The sequence below is a fragment of the Somniosus microcephalus genome, chromosome 2 (genome assembly GCF_052327205.1).
Source record: "Somniosus microcephalus isolate GS21.2 chromosome 2, FLI_Smic_1.0, whole genome shotgun sequence".
In the NCBI taxonomy this organism is placed as follows: domain Eukaryota; kingdom Metazoa; phylum Chordata; class Chondrichthyes; order Squaliformes; family Somniosidae; genus Somniosus; species Somniosus microcephalus.
In genome coordinates this window covers 248346449-248374397 of record NC_140988.1, presented here as the reverse complement: position 1 = coordinate 248374397, position 27949 = coordinate 248346449, and the positions used below count along the sequence as shown (strand labels likewise).

Below are 27949 nucleotides of genomic sequence, written 5' to 3'. Positions count from 1 at the left end.
TTTGTAGCAATTGTTTTACAACTGACTGTAGTTGATTCTTAATGGCTCCTGAAGTGATCCAGCAGACTGGGTAGGGGGAAACTCCATTTGAGAACCAATTTTTAAGAAGTTATCCATTAATGTACCTTCTACTGTAGTTTTCAGCAAAACCAGGATAATCCAAGGTTCAGAAATGCACAAAATTAAAAGGGTGAATGTAAGTTATTTAGATATGTAATAACACTTACCAATGACATAAGAAAGAATTAAGTTCCAGCCTGTGATGAATGCCCAGATTTCACCAACAGTCACATAACTGTATAGATACGCAGAACCAGTCTTTGGAACGCGAGCACCAAATTCTGCATAGCACAGACCAGCCATCACTGAAGCCAATGCTGCAATTAGGAAAGAGATGATAATGCTGGGTCCAGAATCCCATTTAGCAACCTCACCAGCCAGAACGTAAACACCAGCTCCGAGAGTGCTGCCAACTCCCAGTGCTATCAAGTCTATGGTGGACAAACAGCGGCATAGTTTGGAATCTTCAAGGCTACTTTGGGTTATGATTTTTCTGCGAACTATACATCGAGTGAAAGCCAGCACAGAGCCACAATGCATCATCTTTGATGGGGATAGCTGAAACAAAAAGAAAAATACTTTAAAACACTTTAAAAAGGCTAACATTTTTTCATCTTCAATTTCTTCTGTGGGAAATAGGCTTTTTGTCATTGCCCAGGAACTTTTTTCTAACTATCTGTATTGCTAGAATATTATACTTGAATGACAAAACCTTTGCTACAACAAAACATTTCTCTTTATCTCATCAGCCTAGTTAAACAAACAGCATTAAAAACATAGGTGGATCTCCTTTTACATTGCTCTGATGTTGTCTGACGATGCCGTTTTATAATGTCAGGAGTTTTTTTCAATGTACAATGTATTATTCTATACTGCTGAGATGCAGCTGTGTGTAATCTGGCCATTTAAGATTATAAAGTCTAATAGGAGCTTAACATGTACAGCAGTGATTTTCCTCCCCTGCCACCAAACAATATTAAAATTAGTTGACCCAGGAAATTCCACCTAGATCAGTGCCAGGAGCCACTGGTGCGGGAAAATCTCACTCCGTTGTGGGTCTGGTGGGTTTACCATTGAGGAACAATATCCAGCAGTCTAACTTCAGTCATTTCTGTCGCCAGGGAATTTTTCTGTTCACCACAAATGACTATTTTTCTTTCCTGAAAAAGTGTGACACAGGAAATGTACAATAAAGACACCATTTTTATTGTTGTTAATGTTGTTTAGCAGCACTGAGGATATCCATAGGGCATGGGCGCACTGCAGTGGGCTGCCCAAGATTCTGCAGCACTGGAAGGAGGATCCTGGGGCTTAGCAGTTCTGAGGAGTTGCTCCTACGAGTCTGAAAAAGATGGGTCAGTTGGGGGGAGGGGTGGCGGAAAGTCAAAGCCCAGGCTGGTTTTACGGAGCCTGAAGGAGCGCCCCTGCTCCTCCTGACCTCACAAATTTTAAGAGAAACTTCCCTTTGGGATCCTCTTTGGCTGAGTCGGTAGGTTGCACGCTCCGCCCAGTTCAGTCCAAACATAGCAATCGGCCTCTTATATACATTAATAGTAGTGCGATTAATATTTTTAATGGACCTACCGCCTAACTCGGGGCCACTCAGAGTGGTAGACCTGGGGGAACTTTGCCGTGGCCACAGCAAGGGCGGCAGGCCATTACCCACCATTCTTGGGGTGCTACTGCTCTATTTCTGCCGAGCAGGAGCCTTGAAATTCAGCCCAATAACTTGAAATCCCTCTCTAACACCACTTTGGGAGCACTCAGCACAAGGACTGCAGCTGATTAAAGAAGAAGGCCCACCGCCACCTTCTCAGGGCAAAAATAAATGGGCAATAAATCTGTTACCCACATCCTGAGAACAAATTTAAAGAAACCTCATCAGGCCACTGATTTAACTGACTGAATAAGTCAAATTCTGTTTTTTTACATGGAAATATAGTAATTTTACTAGTGCTTTCAGGATCAGATTCCATAATTCTGCACGTTTACATAAATTTGTCTTGCTTATGATTATGTTCTTTACCTATATATTCAATTTTTCTACCTTGCCTTTTCAAAAAGGCCACAATATAGTAAGATGGTGGGCAACATGGGTAAGATTGGAAATAGGGATGTAGGGTTTATTAATAATGGAGAAGGGGGGTTGTGAGGAAGAGGGTGAGTTTGCTAGGTTTTGGTAGCACTGTAGAGGGCAGTTGTTGGCTCTCAGTTGGGATTTGGTGGCAGTAAATAGCGGTAAGTAGGGTTTCTTTTGCTGGATAATTCTTGAGATTCGGCAATAGTCAACTGTCCCATGGTTTGTCAGAAATTGGATTGGGGGGGTGGGGCAGCCTGCAGTGTGGAAAGAGGAAAGATACCAGCGTGTAATTTACATTGATAGGGCTCGTTAAGCCCACCCAGTGCGTTTCCCGGCCCAATTAGAGGAAGCGGGTCTGGTGACGTCATTCATGACGGGTCATCAGCCAGTTTCCTTAAAGGTACCATGGCCAACTTTCTTTTGACATTTGTGCGGTCAGTGTTCTACAGCACTGAGGTGCTGCAAACACTGACAAGTACTACAGAGGCAAAGGTTCTTCCATGACTCCCTCCATATGCTTATAGAGTGAGTCACAGCACGCAGGGAGGTCCTCTTTGTAGTGTATGTAACCGTTCCACCTTTAAGAGAACTATTTTAAGGGTTGCACTACTTTATCTTGGCTGCTGTATACTGTAATACCGGTGGTGACCACACCGGTATATAAGTGCTGTGTAATGATTTATTGGGCAGTTCCGCCCTGACCTTCAACCAGTAAAGACCTGTTAAATTTTACTCTTGTGGTCTGTGTAGTAATTCTCAATATAACACACAGACTTAACAATGGCGACGAGTACGATCTTACCCTGCGGCAGAGATACATCCAAGGCAGTTTAACGGGCATCGAGAGGAGGCATCCACCCTCATCATTCTGCTGAGAAAAGACTCGGGTCTGCAGAGCAAAGGAAGAAGGAAGAATTCTGACACGAAGCCTTCCATCAGCAACAGGCAGTGATCGTCCCTTCTATCACGGTGGTGGGTGAGCCGATCAGCGACGAGAAGCAAGTCGGCCACGTTGACTGTGAGTAGGGGAGAAAATTTTTAAAAAACGGAGGATATAAGGGCGGAGAACTCGACCACGGCCGGGGAAAGGAGCCGGACAGAAGTCGGGACCAGAGGCGCTGAGACTGGGGCAGCGTAAGGCACAGAAGCCGCGGTGAATGCAAACGCAGCCGGTGCGAAAGACCGGGCTGCAAGCGGGCTGGGAGGCGCAACAGCGTCGAGAGAGAGCTCAACCGCGACCGGTGAAAAAGGCCGGGCAGCTACCGAGGCCGCGAGGGGGTCAGCGTAAGGCGCGGGAGAAAATAAAAAAACCGCAGAGAACTCAGCCGCAGCCGGGGGGGAAAGGACTGGACTGCAAGAGGGGCTGGGAGGCACGATTTGAAAACCGCTGGGGGAGGGCGAACGCAGCAAATCGGCAATCGCCATTACAGCCAGCAGGGGAGAAAGGCAAACGTGGGAAGCCGCCATTTTCGGAGGCGGGGGAAGAAGACAAGCGCGGGAAATCGCCATTTAAAAAAAAAAAAATTCTTTTGTTTCTCAAGAAGATCGCGAGGATGCCTAAGCGTGGTAACATCAACGATTTCGACACCAATGTTGAAGATTGGGCCACGTATGTAGAACGCATAGAGATATATTGTAAGGCAAATAAAATATCAGATGAAGATAAAGCACTAACCTTACTAAACTCAATGGGTGCGAAGACATACGGGCTATTGAAGCATCTTCTATCACCAGCTAAACCGGCGGAGCAGACTGTCGCTAATATTGTTGCTGTCCTGAAGAATCATTTGAACCCCACACCGCTGATGTTAGCGAAACGATTTAAATTTTATGCGAGAACGCAACTGAAAGAGGAAAGCAACGCGGAGTATTTAATTGAACTGCGCAAGCTAGCGAATTACTGTCAGTTTGGGGAAAGCCTGACAGAGGCACTGAGAGACAAATTCGTGTGTGGATTGTCGAAAGAAGGAACACAAAAGCGGTTGCTTGAAGAGAATGATCTTACACTTGATAAGGCTGTCACTATTGCAGCATCACACGAAGCCGCAGTGAGCGGCACCGTGGAAATGCAGCTGAAGGCAGCGGTACTCAGCGTAGATCAAATGGCTTCGGGTACAACGAAATGTTATCGTTGTGGGAAGACAACACACGATAAGAGCCAATGCTGGTTTAAAAACCAGGAATGTAGAAAATGTGGCAAGCTTGGTCACATAGCTAAAGTATGCCGGTCAGGGAAGAAGACCAGCAACAAAAAGTCACCACAGGAAAAGTGCAGAAAGGTACATAAGGTGGCTGAGAAGAGTTCGGATGAACAGAATTCGGATTCAGACTCCAACAGCAAGGAACTGGGTAGTCTGAGAATTCACAACGTGAGTAAGGAAGCTGACCGACAAACTATCTGGGTCACACTGCAGATAGCAGGAGTCCAAGTGAAGATGGAATTGGACACCGGATCGGCGTTGACGGTCATGAATAAGCAAGATTACAAAAAGTTATTCAAACATATTCCCCTACGGGATACGGAGATAGTATTGCAGACATACACGGGGCAAAAAGTATACCCCATCGGAAAGATAAAAGTCAAGGTGATACACAAGGGCAAAGAACACCAAGGAATGGACTTATATGTACTACCTGAGGGAGGTCCACCACTTCTGGGACGGGAGTGGATCAGGAAAATAAATATGGACTGGCACTCCCTAAACGCAATAACGGTAGATTCCGGAAAGAAAGATGTCAAACCTGAACGATTGTCCAGAATATTGGATGAGGCTAAAGAGGTGTTCCAACAGGGACTGGGAACACTGAGAGGAATTAAGGCAAAAATCAAGATTGCAGAACATGCAAACCCAAAATTTTTCAAAGCCAGACCGGTACCGTATGCGATACGACCTGCTGTGGAAGCAGAGCTGGAAGGGCTGGAACGTTCAGGAGTACTGTCTAAGGTGGACTGGAGTGAGTGGGCCACGCCCATTGTGCCCGTCATGAAGCGTTCATCGAGTAACAAGCCAGGGGAACCGGGGAAGGTCCGCATCTGTGGAGACTTCAAGATCACAGTTAATCCGGTGCTTCACACAGTGCAATATCCGCTTCCGCGGATTGAGGATATCTTTGCTTCATTGTCTGGCGGGAAACGCTTCACCAAGATAGACCTGGCACAAGCGTACTTACAAATGGAAGTTGAGGAAGAGTCGCGCCAGTATCTCACAATCAGCACGCACAGAGGCTTGTATCGATATAATAGGCTGGTTTTTGGAGTGGCTTCGGCTCCGGCAATTTGGCAGAGGGCCATGGAACAGGTATTACAGGGAATTTCAAGCACTCAATGTTACTTGGACGATATCCTGATTACAGGAGATGACGGTGAGGAACACCTTGCAAATTTGAAACTGGTGCTCACCAGGTTGAGGAATATGGCCTTCGAGTTAATCGCCAGAAATGTGAGTTCTTTCAGGAACGGATCTCGTACTGTGGTCATGTCATTGACCAGGAGGGGCTGCACAAGTCACCTGACAAGATCGAAGCTGTTGTGAAGGCTCCCGCTCCGGAAAATGTATCCCAGTTGAGATCGTTCCTAGGGTTGATTAACTATTACCATAAGTTTCTGCCAAATCTATCCACGGTGCTGCACCCGCTGAATGCTCTTTTGCAGAAAGAAGTACCACGGAAGTGGAGCGAGGACTGTAAGAAGGCCTTTCGCAAAAGCAAGACATTGATCACCTCAGAGGAAGTGTTGGCTCACTTCAACCCAACGCTACCTATTCGTTTAGCTTGTGATGCTTCTCCTTATGGTATTGGAGCAGTACTCTCACACAAGTTGCCAAATGGCTCGGAAAGGCCAGTCGCATTTGCATCCAGATCATTGACCTCCGCTGAGCGCAACTATGCTCAAATAGATAGGGAGGCTCTCAGCCTGGTGTGGGGAGTAAAGAAGTTTCATCATTACCTGCAGGGCCAGAAGTTTACACTGCTGACAGACCACCAGCCGTTGGTATCCATATTCAACCCTAAAAAGGGCGTTTCCATTATGACAGCGCAAAGGCTACAGAGGTGGTCCCTTTTCCTAGGGGCACACCAATATGACATAGAATACAAAGGATCAAAACAGCATGGGAATGCTGACGGGTTATCACGCCTACCGTTGCCAACGGTAGAAGAGGCGCCTACAATGGACCCAGTGGAGATGTTCCACTCAACCATAGTGGAATGTCTACCAGTAACAAATTCTACGATCGAAAAGGAAACAAGAAATGACCCGACTCTCACGGGTCTACGATTTAACGGTGAAGCGATGGCCAGCACATGGCGAACCACTGTTGCCAGCATTTTCGCAAAGAAGAGAACAGCTGTCAGTGTGCCGAGGAACTTTGATGTGTGGATCCAGAGTGGTGATTCCACCCAAACTCCAGCAAAAATGCTAAAGGAGCTTCACGAGGGGCATCTGGGTGGAGTGAAAATGAAGAACCTAGCCAGAGCGTTCGTGTGGTGGCCAGGTATCGATGGAAACATCGAAGAAATGACCAAGAGCTGTTCAGGATGCCAGAAGGTCCAAAACGCCCCACCACAAGCTCCTCTGCATCCATGGGAGTGGCCCTCATCTCCATGGCAAAGGGTACATATCGACTTTGCTGGTCCATTTATGGACTCAATGTTCTTAATCGCGGTGGATGCACACTCCAAGTGGCCGGAGGTAATAAAGATGTCCTCCACCACCACGGAAAAAAACCATCACAGTATTAAGGACCATATTTGCCAGGAATGGGCTGCCGGAACAGATCTGTTCTGATAATGGACCGCAATTTGTGTCCGAAGAATTCAGGAAGTTCTTAAAAAACAATGGGGTTAAGCACTACACGTCCGCCCCATACCATCCCGCCACCAATGGATTAGCTGAAAGGTTTGTCCAGACCTTCAAGAAGGCCATAAAGGCCATGGGTAATGAAGACCTAAATCTACAACATAAGGTAGATAACTTCTTGTTGGCGTACAGGAATGCAACACATGCGGTCACAAACCAAACTCCCGCCATGATGTTTTTCAATAGAAGTCTAAGATGCCGGCTGGATCTGATCAAGCCAAACATCAGAAGGGACGTAGAGAACCGGCAATTTCAAGGCATGAATGAAAGGCCAACTAGAACCTTCCAGATAGGTCAACAAGTTTTGGCCCGGGACTACCGTACCGAGAAATGGCAGCCTGGAACTATTTGCACACGACTAGGACCGCTGATGTATACCGTGGACATTGGTGAAAGCATAATAAGGCGCCATGCTGACCAGATCATAGCGTCATCCGAAAAGGGACAACCTACACCACAACTCTATACGCCTAATGATGAAGCAGAGATACCCATAGTATCTACCTCCGATCCGGTGATGCTGGAACCAGATGAACCCGACACTGACATTCAAGCCGAATCGACCTTGTCAAAAGAACCTACTACACCACCGAAAACTACTACACCACCGAGGCGTTATCCGGACCGAGCCAGGAAGCCTCCAGAGAGACTGAATCTGTGAACTGTTTTTACATTAAGTTGTGTATATATGTTATGATGTTATGTTTAACGGGAAGATGTACTGTTAACCTAAAAAGGGAGGATTGTAGTGTATGTAACCGTTCCACCTTTAAGAGAACTATTTTAAGGGTTGCACTACTTTATCTTGGCTGCTGTATACTGTAATACCGGTGGTGACCACACCAGTATATAAGTGCTGTGTAATGATTTATTGGGCAGTTCCGCCCTGACCTTCAACCAGTAAAGGCCTGTTAAATTTTACTCTTGTGGTCTGTGTAGTAATTCTCAATATAACACACAGACTTAACACTCTTCCCTTCCCATGGGCGGAAGAGACCTCCCCAGGAGACCAAAACAGCCAGGTTGCACATTGCACAGGAGGACACTAGCAGGGATGTGGTCAGGAGGACCTGGGTGCAGTGCTGCAAATGTTTCAATGATCTCATTAGATCAAGAAATGTTAGTGCAAAGCCACACTCAACCTCATCCTGCTGTGCCACTGATCACATCTCCATCACTCTGCCTTCCCTACCCTGCTCCTCCACATCCTTACTCACATCAACTTAACTTGCACCTCCACCCATCCCTCTCTATCTACATTATCACATCCCCCTCTCACTAGCCACCCCACACTCACCCTCATCCTAGTGCAATCATACCAACAACACACAAGGGTAGGCACTTGGGTGTTTTACTCAATGTTTATGTAAAGTTTCTATTAATGTGCTGTCAAACATTGAAATCTTTATTTTCAACACTTTGCGTTCTTGGACAGATTTTTTGCATCTTTGGAAGTGGCTTAGTGAGTTGCAGTGAATGGTGAGACATAACGGTACCCCCCCGCAATGGTGATGCGTGTGAAAGGAATGTCTTGGGCATTGTAGGGATGCTTTATGGTGTTGGTGTGGGGTGGTGCCAACCTGGCACATCATGTGGCAGCCAGGGTCTACAGCGTCAAGTGAAGTAAATCTGGCCATGATGAGGCCATTGCTGGCGTCCCGGGCAGCAATGTGCTTGGGTGCTGATGCCCTGTGTCCTGTGTAGCATCTGGTGATTGTGAAGAAGGTTGGTGGTGTTGTTGTTTGTGCTGCTGGTGTGCCTGGTGCTGCTGGTGTTGGGGTTCATCGTGGTCCGATTCTGAAGACCAAGGTGAGACAGTATAAATGGCACCCATATTGATGGATTAGATGGCAGGTGAAGTGCCGATGACAGAAGCGATCTGTCAATGGTGAGAGAGGTAATGAGGTGAGATTGGATGGAAACTTGTGGAAAGACTTGCAGCATGCTGATTCTGTTCTGGAAATGCAGTGAGGAACAGCTTGTGGCTGAGGAAGGTGATCTCTGTCAGGTGGGAGCTTTTACTGTACATCTGAAGCTGTCAAGTAATCAGCTGGAGCAATGGCCAATGAACTCCTGCCTCAGGTTGACAGATGTGGTCACCGAACAGCGTGGTTCCTGTGGCCATGAAGTTAAAGTTAAAAAGGTAAAAAAGCCTGTTACAGGTCTGGTAAGTACATTATAATTAGTTTAATTTGGTCACCCACCGCTGCCTGTCGGGTCTGCTCAGCGCGGACAGACCCATCATTGGGAAAGGCGTGTTGCGGCAGGTTGACAGCAGGTTCCTGAACCTATGTAAAAAAAAAACCACTTTCCCATCCAATCCACCACCGATCCCGCCCGCTGACACCCTGGAAAATTCCGGCCATTGTGTCTGAGCTATCCAATCAGTCCCACTCCCCTGTAAATTTCTCCTTTTCAAGTACATATCCAATTCCCTTTTGAAAGTTACTACTGAATCTGCTTCCACCACCTTTTCAAGCAGTGCATTCCAGATCATAACAACTCGCTGCATAAAAAAATTCTCATCTCCTCCTAGCTTTTTTGCCAATTATCTTAAGTCGGTGTTCTCTGATTATCGACCCTCTGCCAGTGGAAACATTTTCTTTCTACCTACTCTTTCAAAACTCCTCATAACATCGAACATCTCTATTAAATCTCCCCTTAACCTTCTCTGTTGTAAGGACAACCATCCCAACTTCACAGAATCACAGAAACCCCACAGTGCAGATTGGCATCATTCTGGTAAATCTCCTCTGCACCTGCTCCAAGGCCTTGACATTCTTCCTAAAGTGTGGTGCCCAGAATTTGACAAAATTCTCCAGCTGAGGCCAAACAAGCGATTTATAAATGTTTATCATAATTCCCTTGCTTTGCTTGTTTTCTCCTTGCTAAGAAAATTGCACATGGCCAAATTATAATCAATAAATTCAAATCAGTCAAGCAGAAATTTGAATTTGTTTTCATAAGAACATAAGAAATAGGAGCAGGAATAGGCCATTTGGCCCTTCGAGCCTGCTCTGCCATAGAGTCATAGAGTTTTACAGCACAGAAAGAGGCCCTTCGGCCCATCGTGTCTGCGCCACCCATCCATCCCTGTCCAGTCTAATCCCATTTTCCAGCATTTGGTCCATAGCCTTGTATGCAATGGCATTTCAAGTGCTCATCCAAATGCTTCTTGAATGTTGTGAGGGTTCCTGCCTCTACCACCCTTTCAGGCATTGAGTTCCACATTCCAACCACCCTCTGGGTGAAGAAGTTCCTCCTCAAATCCCCTCTAAATCTCCTGCCCCTTACCCTGAATCTATGCCCCCTTGTTATTGACCCCCCTACTAAGGGGAAAAGTTCCTCTTTATCTACCCTACCTATGCCCCTCATCATTTTGTACACCTCAATCAGGTCCCCCCTCAGCCTTCTTTGCTCCAAGGAAAACAACCCCAGCCTGTCCAGCCTCTCTTCATAGCTGAGGCGCTCCATCCCAGGTAACATCCTGGTGAATCTTCTCTGCACCCTCTCCAAAGCAATCACATCCTTCCTATAGTGAGGCGACCAGAACTGCACACAGTACTCCAGCTGTGGCCTCACCAGCGTTTTGTACAGCTCCATCATAACCTCCCTGCTCTTATATTCTATGCCTCGGCTAATGAAGGCAAGTATCCCATATGCCTTTTTAACCACCTTATCTACCTGTTCCGCTGCCTTCAGGGATCTATGTACATGTACACCAAGGTCCCTCTGACCCTCTGTACTTCCTAGGGTCCTACCACTCATTGTGTATTCCCTTGCCTTATTTGTCCGTCCAAAATGCATCACCTCGCACTTTTCAGGGTTAAATTCCATTTGCCACTTTTCCGCCCATCTGACCAACCCGTTTATATCGTCCTGTAGCCTGAGGCTTTCCTCCTCGCAATTTACCACCCCACCAATTTTTGTGTCATCTGCGAACTTACTGATCATACCTTTTACATTCTCATCCAAATCATTTATGTAGATCACAAACAACAAGGGACCCAGCACCGATCCCTGAGGTACCCCACTGGACACAGGCTTCCAGTCACAAAAGCAACCTTCGACCATCACCCTCTGCCTCCTGCCACTCAGCCAGTTTAGGATCCAACGCGCCAAGGCACCCTGGATCCCATGGGCTCTTACCTTCTTGACCAGTCTCCTATGCGGGACTTTGTCAAAAGCTTTACTGAAGTCCATGTAAACCACATCCACAGCATTTCCCTCATCCACCCCCCTAGTCACCCCCTCGAAAAATTCAATCAGATTTGTCAGACATGATTTACCCTTGACAAAGCCATGCTGACTATCCCCGATTAATCCTTGCCTCTCCAAGTGGAGACTAATTTTGTCCCTCAGAATTTTTTCCAATAATTTCCCTACCACAGATGTTAGGCTCACTGGCCTGTAATTCCCTGGTTTATCCCTGCTACCCTTCTTGTATAATGGTACTACATTAGCTGTTCTCCAGTCCTCTGGTACATCCCCTGTGGCCAGAGAGGTTCTGAAAATTTGTGTCAGAGCCCCTGCAATCTCCTCCTTTGCCTCCCACAGCAGCCTGGGATACATCTCGTCCGGGCCTGGGGATTTATCCACTTTTTGGCCTGCTAAAACTGCTAGCACCTCCTCCCTCTCGATGCTAATATGTTCAAGTATGTCACAGTCCCCTTGCCCGATTTCTATGTCTGCATCGTCTTTCTCCATAGTGAACACAGATGCAAAAAATTCATTTAAAACCCCGCCTACCTCTTCTGGCTCTACACACAGATTGCCACTTTGGTCCCTAATGGGCCCTACCCTTTCCCTGGTTATCCTCTTGCCCTTAATATACTTATAAAACATCTTAGGATTTTCCTTTATTTTGCTCGCCAGTGTTATTTCATGGCCCCTCCTCGCCCTCCTAATTTCTTTTTTAAGTACGCCCCTGCACTTTTTATACTCCTCTAGGGCTTCTTCCGTCTTTAGTCTTTTGTAACTGCCAAAAGCCCCCCTTTTATTCCTAATGCATTCAATACGATCATGGCTGAGCTACCTGAACTCCACTTTCCCACCCTATTCCCATATCCCTTGATTCCTTTAGTATCCAAAAATCTATTGATCTCAGTCTTGAATATACTCAACGACTGGGATTCTCTACCCCAGAGGGTTGTAGATGCTCAAAGATTCACAACCCTTTGAGTGAAGAAATTTCTCCTCGTCTCAGTCCTAAATAGCCGACCCTTTATTCACAGACTGTGACCCCTAGTTCTAGACTCCCCAGCCAGGGGAAACATCCCCCTTGCATCTATCCTGTCAAGCCCATTAATAATTTTATATGTTTTATTCTTCTAAACACTAGGGAATATAGGCCTAGTCTACTCGATCTCTCCTCATAGGACAATCCCCTCATCCCAGGAATCATTCTAGTGAACCTTCATTGCACTCCCTCCAAGGCAAGTACAGTATATCCTTCCTTAGTTAAGGAGACCAAAACTGCACACAGTACACCGGTGTGGTCTCACCAAGGCCCAATATAATTACATCCTGTTCTAATAAAGGCCAACATACCATTTCCTTTCCTAATTGCTTGCTGTACCTGCATGTTAACTTTCTATGATTCGTGTACAAGGTCCCCCTGCTCACCATTTAAAAAATATTCTGCTTTTCTATTTTTCCAACCAAAATGAATAACTTCACACTTCCCCTTGTTGTATTCCATTGCCACATTCTTGCCCACTCACTTATCACAGAATCACAGAAACCCCACAGTGCAGATAGAGGCCATTTCGGCCCATCGAGCCTGCACCGACACATATCCCACCCGATCCCCGTAACCCCTACACCAACACATATCCCACCCCATCCCCGTAACCCCATGTATTTAATCCCCCTAACACTAAGGGTCAATTTATCATAGCCAATCAACTTAACCCGCACATCTATGTCTATATCCCTCCTCACAGCTTACTTTTCAATCCTCAAACCATTTTAATATATTACCCCCAACAAGCCCATGAGCCCTAATTTTGTGTAATAACCTCTATCAGAATTAATACATTTGAATATGAAGCAATCAGCTGTGTGGCACAGGAATCTGCCTACTGTAGACCTGACACCAGACTGCGGTGTAGGATGACACCTGAAGTGTGAAGGACAGGAAGTTGGTTATAGTATATGTGATCATAGAAGACGTATAGAGAGACAGGTAAGCACTGATTCCAACTGCCAATAACCCCGTCCTGTACTGCAAGTTCCCACACACAAAAGTTCACAAGAGGTTGTAAAAATAAATATTCATAGCAAGGAGCTAGATCTATTAAATGGCTTAATAAAGAACAGGACTGTCTGTTAATTATTGCAGGGCATAACATATTTAGAAAGGATAGGGAAGGAAGAAGGGAGGTAGAGTAGCTGTACTAATTAGAGATAACAATGGCAGTAGGAAAAAAAGACATAACTAACATTAAGATAAAAACACATCCATATGGATTGAGACAAAGGATAACAAGGGATTGATCATGTTAATAGGGTTGGTCTGCAGATATCCTAATAATGGAAGGGAAGTCGAGGAAGAAATATGTAGGCAAATCTATGAAATGAGTAAAAGATGTAGAATAATAATCAGGGGAGATTTCAACTACCCCCAAATAAACTGGCAAGAAGAGGTAAGGAAAGGGGAAAAGTGAGTGAAGTTTTTAAACTTCAGGGGCGGCAAAATTGGGTAGCGCCCCAAAAAGATTAGGTCCCCGTGCCTGAAATTCACTGGTAGTGCCCCAAGATGGAGGCGGGGTGCTACTGAAATCGCCCCACCTCCCTCTTGAGGCGCTGCGAGTGAATATTGCGGTGCTACAGCAGGCCTTCCTCCCTTTATTAAAGGAGAGGGGCCTAGCGCAACGCAACCCGGGGCCCAGATGGACCACCAGGGATCATAGTGCCAGCAAGAGAGCCCAGGACTCAAGAGAAGTGGCGGGCTCATGCAACGCAGCCGGCACCCCGCGGGGGGGGGGGGCTTCACAGGAGGCTGTGGACAGCAACAGGGGCAGGAATTTTTAATCAAAGATGTACCTGTAATAGAAAAACATCTAGAAACTGAAAATATAATAGAGTAGTCAGCATGGATTTTAAATGAGATAGTACTGAATTCTTTGAAGAAGTAACAGAAAGAAACAGAAAGAATATAGAAACATAGAAGATAGGAGCAGGAGTAGGCCATTCGGCCCCTCGAGCCTGCTCCGCCATTCAATAAGATCATGGCTGATCATCCAAATTCAGTGCCCTGTTCCTGCCTTCTCTCCATATCTCTTGATCCCTTTAGCCTTAAGAAATATATCCAACTCCTTCTTGAATATATTTAATGAATTGGCCTCTACTGCCTTCTTTGGCAGAGAATTCCACAGGTTCACCACTCTCTGGGTGAAGAAATTCCTCCTCATCTCTGTCCTAAATGACTTACCCCTTATCCTTAGACTGTGACCCCTGGTTCTGGACTCCCCGACCATCGGGAACATCCTTCCAGCATCTAGTCTGTCTAGTCCTGTTAGAATTTTATAAGTTTTGATGAGATCCCCTCTCATTCTTCTAAACTCCAGCGAGTACAAGCCCAATCGACCCAATCTCTCCTCATATGTCATTCCTGCCATCCCAGGTATCAGCCTGGTGAATCTTCGCTGAACTCCTTCCATGGCAAGAACATGCTTCCTCAGATAAGGCAACCAAAACTGCACACAATACTCAAGATGTGGTCTCACTAAGGCCCTGTACAACTGCAGCAAGACATCCTTGTTCCTGTACTGAAACCCTCTCGCTACGAAGGCCAACATACCATTTGCCTTCTTAACCACCTGCTGCACCTGCAAGCTTACTTTCAGCGACTGGTGCACAAGGACGCCCAGGTCTCGTTGCACTTCCCCTTCTCCCAATCTATTGCCATTCAGATAATAATCTGCCTTCCTGTTTTTGACACCAAAGTGGATAACCTCGCATTTATCCACGTTATATTGCATCTGCCACGCTTCTGCCCAATCACCCAACCTGTCCAAATCATACTGGAGTTTCTCGGCATCCTCCTCACAGCACACACGTCCACCCAGCTTTGTGTCATCTGCAAATTTGGAGATATTACATCTAGTTCCCTCATCCACAATACATATTAATGATCTGAATAGCTGGGGTCCAAGGACCGATCCCTGCGGTACCCCACTAGTCACTGCCTGCCAATGGTACCATACAATGGTAATGCAGTAGATGTAATATATTTGTATTTTCAAAAGGTCAAAAGGCATCACATAGTGGACTCATGACTAAGGTCAGAGTGGAGTCAGAGACAGGTGGCAGAATGGATAGCAAGCCGGCTACAAAACAGAAGAGAGAGAGTAGGGCTTAAGGGTAGCTACTCAGACTGGCAAAAGGTAGTAAGTGATGTTCCACAGGGGTTGGTGCTGCGACCACTGTTGTTCACAGTTTACATTAATGATGTGGATTCGGAAATCGGAAGTACAATTTCAAAATTTGCGGATGACACCAAATTGGGTGGTGTAGTTAATACAAAGAAAGAATGTGACAAAATGCAGGAAGACTTGAATAAACTTTCAGAATGTGCATGTACTTGGCAAATTAATTTCAATATAGCTAAGTATGAGGTGGTGCATTTTGGTAGGAAGAATAAGGAGGCCACATACTGCTTGGATAATAAGAGTCTGAATGAGGTAGAGGAGCAAAGGGATCTAGGGGTACAGATACACAAATCACTAAGAGCAGCGAGGTAGGTTAATAAGGCAATAAATAAGCAAACAAAACACTGGGGTTTATTTCTAGAGGGATAGAACAGAAAAGCAGAGAAGTTATGTTCAACTTGTACCAAACCTTGGTTAGACCACACTTGGAGTACTGTGAACGGTTCTGGTCTCCATATTATATATAAAGGATATAGAGGCATTGAAGAAGATGCAAAAATGATTCACAAGGATGATACCAGAACTGAGATGATATACTTTTCAGGAAGGGCTGAACAGGCTGGGACTCTTTTCTCTAGAAAAGAGAAGACTGAGGGGTGACCTGATAGAGGTCTTTAGGATAATGAAAGGGTTTGATAGGGCACAGTGAAAATGTTTCCATTTGTGGGGAAGTCTGAAACTAGAGTTCATAAATATAAGACAGTCACTAATAAATCTAAAGGCAATTTAGGAGAAACTTCTTTACCAAATGAGTGTTAAGATGGTGGAATGCGCTACCACAAGAAGTAGTTGGGGCAAATAGCATAGATGCATTTAAGGGGAAGTTAGATAAACACACGTGGGAGAAGGGAATAGAAGGATATGCTCATAGGGTTAGATGAAGTAGGGTAGGATGAGGCTCGAGTGGAGCATAAATACCGGCATAGACCACTTGGGCCAAATGGCTTGTTTCTGTGCTGTACACTCAATGTGAATCACATTGAACTCTTTAGAGTTGAGTTTGTTTTATGATAATATCAAATATATAAAATCAATTCAATTAGGTTGGATGTACCTGTTTATGACAAACTGAATCAGCACACATCACAGAGAGTGACAATATTAGAATATTTATTGAGAAATTATATTTTATCTATGGCTTAAAGTACACACAGCTACCAATTTAACCAGATAAAAACCACAGCTGATCTTGGTGAGATTAGACTCTAATGACACATCCTGCCCAGCTGTGTAATTCCCTTTCGCTGCTGGATTTGGGCCATTAGAACATAAGAAGTAGGAGCAGGAGTAGGCAATATGGCCCCTCGGGCCTGCTCCGCCATTCAATAGGATCATGGCTGATCCGAACCTAGACTCACGTCCACTTCCCTGCCCGCTCCCCGTAACCCCTAATTCCCTTATCAGCTAGGAAACTGTCTATCTCCGTTTTAAATTTATTTAATGTCGCAGCTTCCACAGCTCTCAGGTAGCAAATTCCACAGATTTACTACCCTCAGTGAAGAAGTTTCTCCTCATCTCAGTTTTGAAAGGGCAGCCCCTTATTCTAAGATTATGCCCCCTAGTTCTAGTCTCACCCATCAGTGGAAACATCCTCACCGCATCCACCCGATCAAGCCCCCTCACAATCTTATATGTTTCGATAAGATCGCCTCTCATTCTTCTGAATTCCAATGAGTAGAGGCCCAACCTACTCAACCTTTCCTCATAAGTCAACCCCCTCATCTCCGGAATCAACCGAGTGAACCTTCTCTGAACTGCCTCGAGAGCAAGTATATCTTTTCTTAAATATGGAAACCAAAACTGTACGCAGTATTCCAGGTGTGACCTCACCAGTACCCTATATAACTGCATCAAGACTTCCCTGCTTTTATACTCCATCCCCCTTGCAATAAAAGCTAAGATTCCATTGGCCTTCCTGATCACCAGCTGTACCTGCATACTAACCTTCTGTGTTTCATGCACCAGGGCCCCCAGATCCCTTTGTACTGTAGCACTTTGCAGTTTCTCTCCATTTAGATAATAACTTGCTCTTTGATTTTTTCTGCCAAAGTACATAACCTCACACTTTCCAACATTATATTCCATCTGCCAAATTTTTGCCCACTCACTTAGCCTGTCGATGTCCTTTTGCAGGTTTTTTATGTCCTCCTCACTCACTGCTTTCCCTCCCATCTTTGTATCGTCGGCAAACTTGGATACGTTGTACTCGGTCCCTTCCTCCAAATCATTAATATAGATTGTAAAGAGTTGGGGTCCCAGCACTGACCCCTGTGGAACACCACTAGTTACTGATTGCCAACCCGAGAATGAACCATTTATCCCAACTCTCTGTTTTCTGTTAGATAGCCAATCTTCCACCCATGCCAGTACATTGCCCCCAATCCCGTGATTTTTTATCTTGTGCAGTAATCTTTTATGTGGCACCTTGTCAAATGCCTTTTGGAAGTCCAAATACACCACATCCACTGGTTCCCCTTTATCCACCCTGTTTGTTACGTCCTCAAAGAATTCGCGCAAATTTGTCAAACATGACTTCCCCTTCGTAAAACCATGCTGACTCTGTCCGATTAAATTATGCTTATCCAAATGTCCTGTTACTGCTTCCTTAATAATGGACTCCAACATTTTACCAACCACAGATGTTAGGCTAACTGGTCTATAGTTTCCAGCCTTTTGTCTGCCTCCCTTTTTAAATAAGGGCGTTACATTAGCAGTTTTCCAATCTGCTGGGACCTTTCCTGAATCCAGGGAGTTTTGGAAAATTACCAATGCATCCACAATCCCTACCGCTACTTCTCTCAAGACCCTAGGATGTAAGCCATCAGGTCCAGGGGATTTATCCGCCTTTAGTCCTATTATCTTACCGAGTACCACCTCCTTAGTGATTTTAATCATGTTTAGCTCCTCCCCCCTTATAGCCCCGCTTGTCCAGTGTTGGGATATTTTTAGTGTCCTCTATTGTAAAGACTGATACAAAATATTTGTCCAGTGTTATCTCCCACTCCAAGCTTCAGTAGGTGGGGCTAACTACTCTATTCAGCTTCGATGCTTTTGAAAAAAATGTGTTCATGGGATGTGGGCGTCGCTGGCAAAGCCAACATTTATTGCCCATCCCTAATTGCCCTTGAGAAGGTGGTGGTGAGCCACCTTCTTGACCACTGCAGGCTGTGTGGTGAAGGTACTCCCATAGTGCTGGGAGGTAGTTCCAGGATTTTGACCCAGCGTCGATGAAGGAACGAGGATATATTTCCAATTCAGGATGGTGTGTGAGTTGGAGGTGATGGTGCCATGTGCCTGCTGCCCTTGTCCTTCTAGATGGTAGAGGTCATGGGTTTGGGACATGTTGTCGAAGAAGCCTTGGCGAGTTGCTGCAGTGCATCTTGTAGATGGTACACACTGCAGCCACAGTGCACCGGTGGTGGAGGGAGTGAATGTTTAAGGTGGTGGATGGGGTGCCAATCAAGTGGACTGCTTTGTAGTGGTTGGTGTCAACCTTCGAGTGTTGTTGGAGCTGCACTTATCCAGGCAAGTGGAGAGTATTTCATCAAATACCTGACTTGTGCCTTGTAGATGGTGGAATGGCTTCGGGGGGGTCAGGAGGTGAGACACTCGCTACAGCATGCCTAGCCTCTGACCTGCTCTTGTAGCCACAGTATTTATGTGGTTGGTCCAGTTAAGTTTATGGTCAATGGTAACTCCCAGGATGTTGATGGTGGGGGATTTAGCGATGGTAATGCCATTGAATGTCAAGGGCAGTGGTTAGACTCTCTCTTGTTGGAGATCGTCATTGCCTGCCACTTGTGTGGTGCGTCTGTCACTTGCCACTTATCAGTCCAAGCCTGAATGTCGTCCAGGTCTTGCTGCATTGTGATGCGCTATCAATTACTCATAAAAGACTGAGAGTTAGAAGAGTAACTAAAGGCTTTTATTAACAACAGAATGGAGGTCTGCCTCGAGTGGTCGACCGGTCCAGGATACAAAGGGCTGGGGAGCAGTCACCTTTATACTAGGACCTGTGGGAGGAGTCAGCCGAGGCATGTCCAGGCATGTACACAGTGGAATACAAACAGGACAAACAGGAATACAAACAGTGGTTTACCACACATTGGGCATGGGCTGCTTCATTATCTGAGGAGTTGCGACTGGAACTGAACACTGTGCAATCATTAGCGAACATCCCCACTTCTGACCTTATGATGGAGGAAAGGTCACTGATGAAGCAGCTGAAGATGGTTGGACCTAGGACACTGCCCTGAAGAACTCCTGCAGCGATGTCCTGGGGTTGAGATGATTAACCTCCAACAACCACAACCATCTTCTTTTGTGCTAGGTTTGACTCCATCCAGTGGAGAGTTTTGCCGCGATTCCCATTGAATTGAACAGACCATTAACGCTCACTGCCTAGTCTCACAAAGGAACAATAGTTGCTTCGGTGAGGCACTAAGGCGATGCTGCTAACCCTGAAATTGTACTCTAGCTCAAGTCACTGTTTTCAGAAGAGGAGAGAAAGTAATGGAGAAAATAGGGGGATAAAAAGAAAAGTTGGAGTTGTACACCTTTTTATGTTATGTGAAAATTATGTTAGTCACCATGTTGCCAGCCAAAGGTTGAGATGAGCACAGCTGCTGTCTTGACTGTCAGTGAGTAGTGCCACAAATTTCCATTAAACTACTCTATTTGTTGGGGGATAAGGAGGAAAATATTGCGAACAAAATACAAGTAGAGAAATAGGATTCTTGCCCGAGTTCAAACATCAATGTTTTCATGTGCGGCGCGAGAGGCGGCGGGAATCGTGGTGCGGCGGCACTACAAAAGGCTCCCAGAGACCAGGTAGGCATACTAATCTCCAATCTCTGAACTCAGAGGGAAGGAGAGAAGTAAAAAGTAATCGAAGTGTGACGTCACCAGAAAGCAGGTAAGTGATTGGTTGGTGAGTATTTCTCTCTTTTTTAAACTTAAACTCTGTGGTTTATAGTTTCTAAAGTCTCTGTGGTGTAGCGGGGACTGTTTGTAAACCAGCGCCCTTAAATATACCATTTAACTGTAGTGTAATTGGTGGGATTGATTTGATTTAATTTAATTGCAATTAATTAAAGGGTAAGTCATGGCAGGACAGCCTGGTGGCGTGCTATGCTCCTCCTGCGCTATGTGGGAACTCAGGGACACTTCCCGTGTCCCTGACAACCATGTGTGCAGGAAGTGTGACCAGTTGCAGCTACTGGCAGACCGCATTGCGGTGCTGGAGCAGCGATTGGATACATACTGGACCATTCGCGATGCTGAGGACGTCGTAAATAGCACATTTAATCAGTTGGTCACACCGCAGGTAAAGGTGGCACAGGCAGAAAGGGAACGGGTGACCAACAGGCAGAGTACTAGGCACAGGCAGGTAGTGCAGGGGTCCCCTGTGGCCATCCCCCTCTCAAACAGATATACCGCTTTGGATACTGATGGGGGGGATGGCTTACCAGGGGAAGGCAGCAGCAGCCAACTTCCTGGCACCAGGGTTGGCTCTGCTGCACAGGACAGGAGGAAAAAGAGGGGTAGAGCTATAGTAATAGGGGATTCTATTGTAAGCGGAATAGATAGGCATTTCTGCGGCTGCAAACGAGACTCCAGGATGGTGTGTTGCCTCCCTGTGCAAGGGTCAAGGATGTCTCAGAGCGGCTGTAGAACATCTTGGAAGGGGAGGGTGAACAGCCAGTTGTCGTTGTGCATATAGGTACCAACGATATAGATAAAAAACAGGATGAGGTCCTAAAAGCTGAATATAGGGAGTTAGGAGGTAAATTAAAAAATAGGACCTCAAATGTAGTAATCTCAGGATTGCTACCAGTACCACGTGCTAGTCAGAGTAGAAATAGAAGAATATTTCAGATGAATACATGGCTAGAGGAATGGTGCCAGGGGGAGGGATTCAAATTCCTGGGATATTGGAACCGGTTCTGGGGGAGGTGGGACCAGTTCAAACCGGACGGTTTGCACCTGGGCAGGGCTGAGACCGATGTCCTAGGGGGAGTGTTTGCTAGTGCTCTGGGGGAGGGTTTAAACTAAAATGGCAGGGGGTTGGGAACCTGAGCAGGGGGACAGAGGAAAGGGAAACAAGGATAAAAGCAAAAGATAGGAAGGAGAAAAACAAAAGTGGCAGTCAGAGAAATCAACAGTTTAAATCAAACATGGCCACAGTAAATAATAATTCTAATAGGTCTAAGAGCGTTAAAAAAACAAGCCTGAAGGCTTTGTGTCTTAATGCGAGGAGCATTCGCAAAAAGGTGGATGAATTAGCTGCGCAAATAGAGGTATACGAATATGATTTGATTGGGATCACGGCAACATGGCTCCAGGGTGGCCAAGGCTGGGAACTCAACAATCAGATGTATTCAATATTCAGGAAAGATAGGCAAAAAGGAAAGGGAGGTGGGGTAGCATTACTGGTTAAAGAAGGGATTAACACAATTGTAAGGAAGGATATTAGCTCTGATGATGTGGAATCTGTATGGGTAGAACTGAGAAATACCAAGGGGCAGAAAACATTAGTGGGAGTGGTATATAGACCTCCAAACAGTAATGCGGAGGTTGGGGATGGCATTAAAAGGGAAATTAGAGAAGCGTGCAATAAGGGCACAGCAGTCATCATGGGTGACTTTAACCTACATATAGATTGGGCTAACCAAATTGGTAACAATACTGTGGAGGAGGAATTCCTGGAGTGTTTACGGGATGGTTTCCTGAACCAATATGTCGAGGAACCAACCAGAGATCAGGCCATCTTAGACTGGGTCTTATGTGACGAGAAAGGATTAATTAGCAATCTTGTTGTACGAGGCCCCTTGGGTCGGAGCGATCATAATATGATCGAATTCTTCATTAAGATGGAGAATGAAGTAGTTGACTCAGACTAGGGTCCTGAATTTAAATAAAGGAAACTACAATGGTCTGAGGCACAAATTGGGTAGGATTGATTGGGGAATGTCACTCAAAGGGTTAACGGTGAATAGGCAATGGCAAACATTCAAAGACCGCATGGATGAACTACAGAATTTGTTCATCCCAGTTTGGCATAAAAATAAAACAAAAAAGGTGACTCAACCGTGATTAACAAGGGAAATTAGGGATAGCATAAGATCCAAGGAGAGGACATATAAATTGGCCAAAAAAAGCAGTGATCCAGAGGATTGGGAGCAGTTTAGGATTCAGCAAAGGAGGACAAAGGGATTAATTAAGAAAGGGAAAATAGAATATGAGAGTAAGCTTTCAGGGAACATAAAAACTGACTGTAAAAGCTTTTATAGATATGTGAAGAGAAAAAGATTGGTGAAGTCAGGCGCAGGTCCCTTGCAGTCAGAATCAGGGGAATTTATAATGGGGAACAAAGAAATGGCAGACCAATTAAATACATATTTTGGTTCTGTCTTCACAAAGGAGGACACAAATAACCTCCCAGAAATGTCGGGGAACATAGGGTCTGATGAAAGGGAGGAACTGAAAGAAATCAGTATTTGTAGGGAAATGGTGTTAGGGAAATTGATGGGATTGAAGGCCGATAAATCCCCAGGGCCTGATAATCTACATCCTAGGGTACTTAAGGAAGTGGCCCTAGAAGTAGTAGATGCATTGCTGATCATCTTCCAACATTCGATTGAATCTGGAACAGTACCCATGGATTGGAGGGTAGCTAATGTTACCCCACTATTCAAAAAAGGTGGTAGAGAGAAAACAGGGAATTACAGACCGGTAAGCTTGACATTGGTAGTGGGGAAAATGCTAGAGTCCATTATAAAAGATGTAATAGCAGAGCACTTGGAACAGTGACAGGATCGGACAAAGTCAACATGGATTTACAAAAGGTAAATCGTGCTCGACTAATCTACTGGAATTTTTTGAGGATGTAACTAGTAAAATAGATAAGGGAGAACCAGTGGATGTGGTGTATTTGGACTTTCAGAAGGCTTTCGATAAGGTCCCACATAAGAGATTAGCATGTAAAGTTAAGGCACATGGGATTGGGGGCAAGGTATTGACTTGGATAGAGAACTGGTTGGCAGATAGAAAGCAAAGAGTTGGAATAAAAGGCTCTTTTTCCGAGTGGCAGGCAGTGACTAGTGGGGTACCGCAGGGATCGGTCCTTGGACCCCAGCTATTCACAATATATATTAATGATCTAGACAAAGGAACTAGATGTAATATCTCCAAATTTGCAGATGACACAAAGCTGGGTGGGCGTGTGTGCTGTGAGGAGGATGCCGGGAAACTACAGGATGATTTGGACAGGTTGGGTGATTGCATCTGCCATGCTTCTGCCCAATATAACGTGGATAAATGAGAGGTTATCCACTTTGGTGTCAAAAACAGGAAGGCAGATTATTATCTGAACAGCAATAGATTGGGAGAAGGGGAAGTGCAACAAGACCTGGGTGTCCTTGTGCACCAGTCGCTGAAGGTAAGCATGCAGGTGCAGCAGGCTGTTAAGAAGGCAAATGCTATGTTGGCCTTCATAGCGAGAGGGTTTGAGTACAAGAACAAGGATGTCTTGCTGCAGTTGTACAGGGCCTTGGTGAGACCACATCTTGAGTATTGTGTGCAGTTTTGGTCGCCTTATCTGAGGAAGGATATTCTTGCCATGGAAGGAGTTCAGCAAAGATTCACCAGGCTGATACCTCGGGTGGCAGGAATGACGTATGAGGAGAGATTAGGTCGATTGGGCTTGTACTCGCTGGAGTTTAGAAGAATGAGAGGGGATCTCATTGAAACTTATAAAATTCTGGCAGGACTGGACAGACTAGATGCAGGGAGGATGTTCCCGATGGTCGGGGAATCCAGAACCAGGGGTCACAGTCTGAGGATAAGGGGTAGGCCTTTTAGGACAGAAATGAGGAGGAATTTCTTCAACCAGAGAGTGGTGAACCTGTGGAATTCTCTACCACAGAAGGCAGTAGAGGCCAATTCATTAAACATATTCAAGAAGGAGTTGGATATATTTCTTAAGGCTAAAGGGATCAAGGGGTATGGGGAGAAAGCAGGGACCGGGTACTGAACTTGGATGATCAGCCATGATCACATTGAATGGCGGAGCAGGCTCGAGGGGCCGAATGCCCTACTCCTGCTCCTATCTTCTATGTTTCTATGTAACCTGCAATGGCTAAACTAAGACATACAATGGAATCTCCATTATCCGTGCTCCAATTATCTGCCAGAATTTTCACGACAGCGCCCTACATGAGATGCGATAGCAAAATACTGCAGATGCTGTAAATCCGAAATGACAACAGAAAATGCTGGAAAAACTCAGCAGGCCAGGCAACATCCGCGGAGAGAAATTAGAGTCAACGTTTCGGGTCAAAACCCTTTATCAAGGCTAAAGAGGCACAAGGAATGAAATAGATTAAGAGGCCGGGCTGGGAGAGAACAAAAGAGAAGAGACATTAAGAGGTTTTCGAAACGAGACGGTGATAGGACTAGTGGAGACAAAAGACAGCTCTAGATTAGGTGTGAAATGTGCTGGCAGAATGGGAGACAGCTGCCATGTGGGAAAGAGAAAAAAAGGAAAGGGGGGGGGCGGGGGGGATACCAAAACAAAGGTGTGGATAAAAAAATAAGTGAAAATGTAATAGGGGCCGAGGTTGTGATCTGAAATTGTTGAACTCGATATTGAGTCCGGAAGCCTGTAAAGTGCCTAATCGGAAGATGAGGTGCTGTTCCTCGAGTTTACGTTGAGCTTCCATGGAACAATGCAAGAGGCCAAGGAGGTCCGAGTGGGAATGGGGCGGTGAATTAAAATGACAGGCGACCGGAAGCTCGGGGTCACCCTTACAGACTGAACGGAGGTGTTCCGCAAAGCTGCGTTTGGTCTCCCCAATGTAGAGGAGACCGCATCGTGAGCAGAGACTACAGTGTACTAGTTTGCAAGAAGTACAAGTAAATCGCTGTTTCACCTGGAAGGGGTGTTTAGGGCCCTGGACAGTGGGAAGTGGGGAGGTGTAAGGGCAGGTGTTACATCTCCTGCGCTTGCACGGGAAGGTGCCAGGCGAAGGGGAAGGGGTGCTGGGGGTGACAGAGGAGTGGACTAGGGTATCTCGGAGGCAGCAGCCCTACATGAGATGTTATCTCACTGAACACCTGCTAACACCAGGCATCTCCTGTCTCACATAAATTAACCCCACAACCCATGTAAGATCAGATTGGTCAATGTCATCAGGCTATTTGTTAACAAGGGAAATCAATGCTGAGCCCAAGACTGTCCTCACACTTTCAACAGGAGTTAATAGTGATCAGAAGCAGGAATCCAGGATGATTTTTCCCCTCTCTAACCCAAGCACAGCACACTAAGGCCAATTTTAGCACCCTTTGCTATTCCCATTGAGATCATTTAACTTAGCTTTGAGTACCTGGGCTATAGGGCTCAGCAAGTTTACCCAATGAATAGTTGAGCCATATAGCCCAGGTGCTCACAGGTAGCTGGTCAGTATGACTCAGCTACTTACCAGATAATCTTGCAAAGCCTCCAGCACGCTAACAAGATACATCACGTGTCAGCCAGAGCCATCAATCAACAGGAAAGAAAGTTTAAAATATGCCTACAATGCTGCTGGAGAGTGTGAGCGTGTAACTGTCATGTCCCAAGGTCATGGTTAGTTTTTGTTGTGGTGCATCTTGCAGTTCAATGGTCTGCTAAATCTTGTTTACATTGGGAAAAAGTCACTTCGGCAAGGAGCCACTGCTGGTACCTGTGAAACCATATTCCAGCACGAATCGTTGCCATTGGGAGAATAAGGCAGGAAAAAGGGAGAAACATTGGGAGAAAACAGAACAACTAAAATCTAATGGTACTATCAGGCTAGGCTGTGAGAGTCATCAAAACAGCTATCTGCTTCAGGTATATTGTGGCACCTAATTCAACTTTGAAAGCCAATTGTTCCAAATCAAAACCATTTATTTCAATTGGAGTATTAAGGAAGGTAACTTTATCTACAGAGTTCAAAAGCAAGCTCAATATTTAGCACTGAAGGTACAAATATTTGCTTTGCCTGTGTAATAGGGCAAGGTTTCAGAATCAGGAGAAGTAAAACAATGGTGCGCAAGCAAACCTTTCCACATTTCATTAATATTTCAAAAAGTGTACTACCTATCTTTATGAAACTTGCAGGATACATTTGTTATGCTTACAAGATACAATATATTAACAAAGTAGGGTAATTGGACCTGTAATCAGGTAATTTAAAAAATGGACTTGCTTCCATAACTAACAATGTGACTATAATAGGAGTATTTAACGAAGGAGGGTTTCACTGAAAACAATTTAACTTCTGGGCAGTAACGTTGTCCGCAATGGACACAACTCAAGCTATGGGCAACACTATTTTTCTAAAATTTATTTATTCAGCAGCGTAGTTAAAAATGCCCTTTATAACCACACCAAATGAGAAACAGATAGCCATTTTAATAGTATATTCATCAAATCAACAGTGACAAATAAATATTTTGGGTAAACTCACTGAAAAATTGGCCTAATTGAATGTTAGAAATCTAATGTAGTGAAAAAAGGTAAAAATTATGTTGAGTTGCATTAGCTGAGGGATAGAGTACAAGTTAAAGGAAATTATATTGTTGCTGTACATGGTAATGGACAGACTTTATCTGGAGTATCGAGTGGCATTTCCGTCACCTAACTATAGGAAGAATATTATTGCCCTTTAAGAACATACAAAGGTGCGCAATGACAGTGATTCTGCTATGAGAAAAAGTAAACATAGAAACATAGAAACTAGGAGCAGGAGTAGGCCATTCGGCCCTTCGAGCCTGCTCCGCCATTCAACGAGATCATGGCTGATCATCCAAACCCTAGCACCCGGTCCCTACACCAACAGCCATCCCACCCAAGCCCTATCCCCGTAACCCCACGTATTTAATCCCCCCTAATACTAAGGGCCAATTTTTATCATGGCCAATCAACCTAACCCGCACATCTTTGGACTGTGGGAGGAAACCGGAGCACCCGGAGGAAACCCACGCAAACACGGGGAGAATGTGCAAACTCCACACAGACAGTCACCCGAGGCTGGATTTGAACCCGGGTCCCTGGCGCTGTGAGGCAACAGTGCTAACCACTATGCCTGGGTATTGGGTAAAGGAGATTGGGTTCATTTCTACTGGAAAAGAAAAGACTTCAAGATGATCTAATTGAAGTTTAAACATTATATGAAGGGAATTGACAAAATTAATCTAGGCAAATAGTTCTTTTGCGGCGGAGAATTCAAATACCATAGGACACAAGTTAAAAATTAGAATGTGGGTGGGGGAGCATCCTTAGATGGAATACGTTTTTAATCTCATACAGAAAGGTGTATTTGGGGGCTATACTTGGAAGCAGGGGCAGTGTGACAGAAGACCACAGGGACCCAGTAAGGAGTGCTGCATTCAGGCAAGAAACTACAGCTCCAATGACTGTCTGTCTTGTCCTGTCCTGTTCCCAGCAGCAGCAGCAACCTCTTCTGCATATAGCTGAATTATTAGCATCGT

The 27949-nt window shown here is 45.3% G+C and overlaps 1 protein-coding gene across 5 annotated transcripts in view; it reads right to left on the bottom strand.

The window, feature by feature from the left end:
- The window catches only part of slc7a2 (solute carrier family 7 member 2), a 264753-nt gene that overhangs the window by 107720 nt on the left and 129084 nt on the right, over positions 1–27949 (bottom strand). For all 5 annotated transcript variants that reach the window (XM_085970771.1, XM_085970758.1, XM_085970773.1 and 2 more), the window contains exon 2: positions 228–618. In XM_085970771.1, the coding sequence (XP_085826897.1) occupies positions 228–603 (376 nt within the window). In that variant the 5' untranslated portion in view covers positions 604–618. The remainder of the gene's footprint in view (positions 1–227; positions 619–27949) is intronic.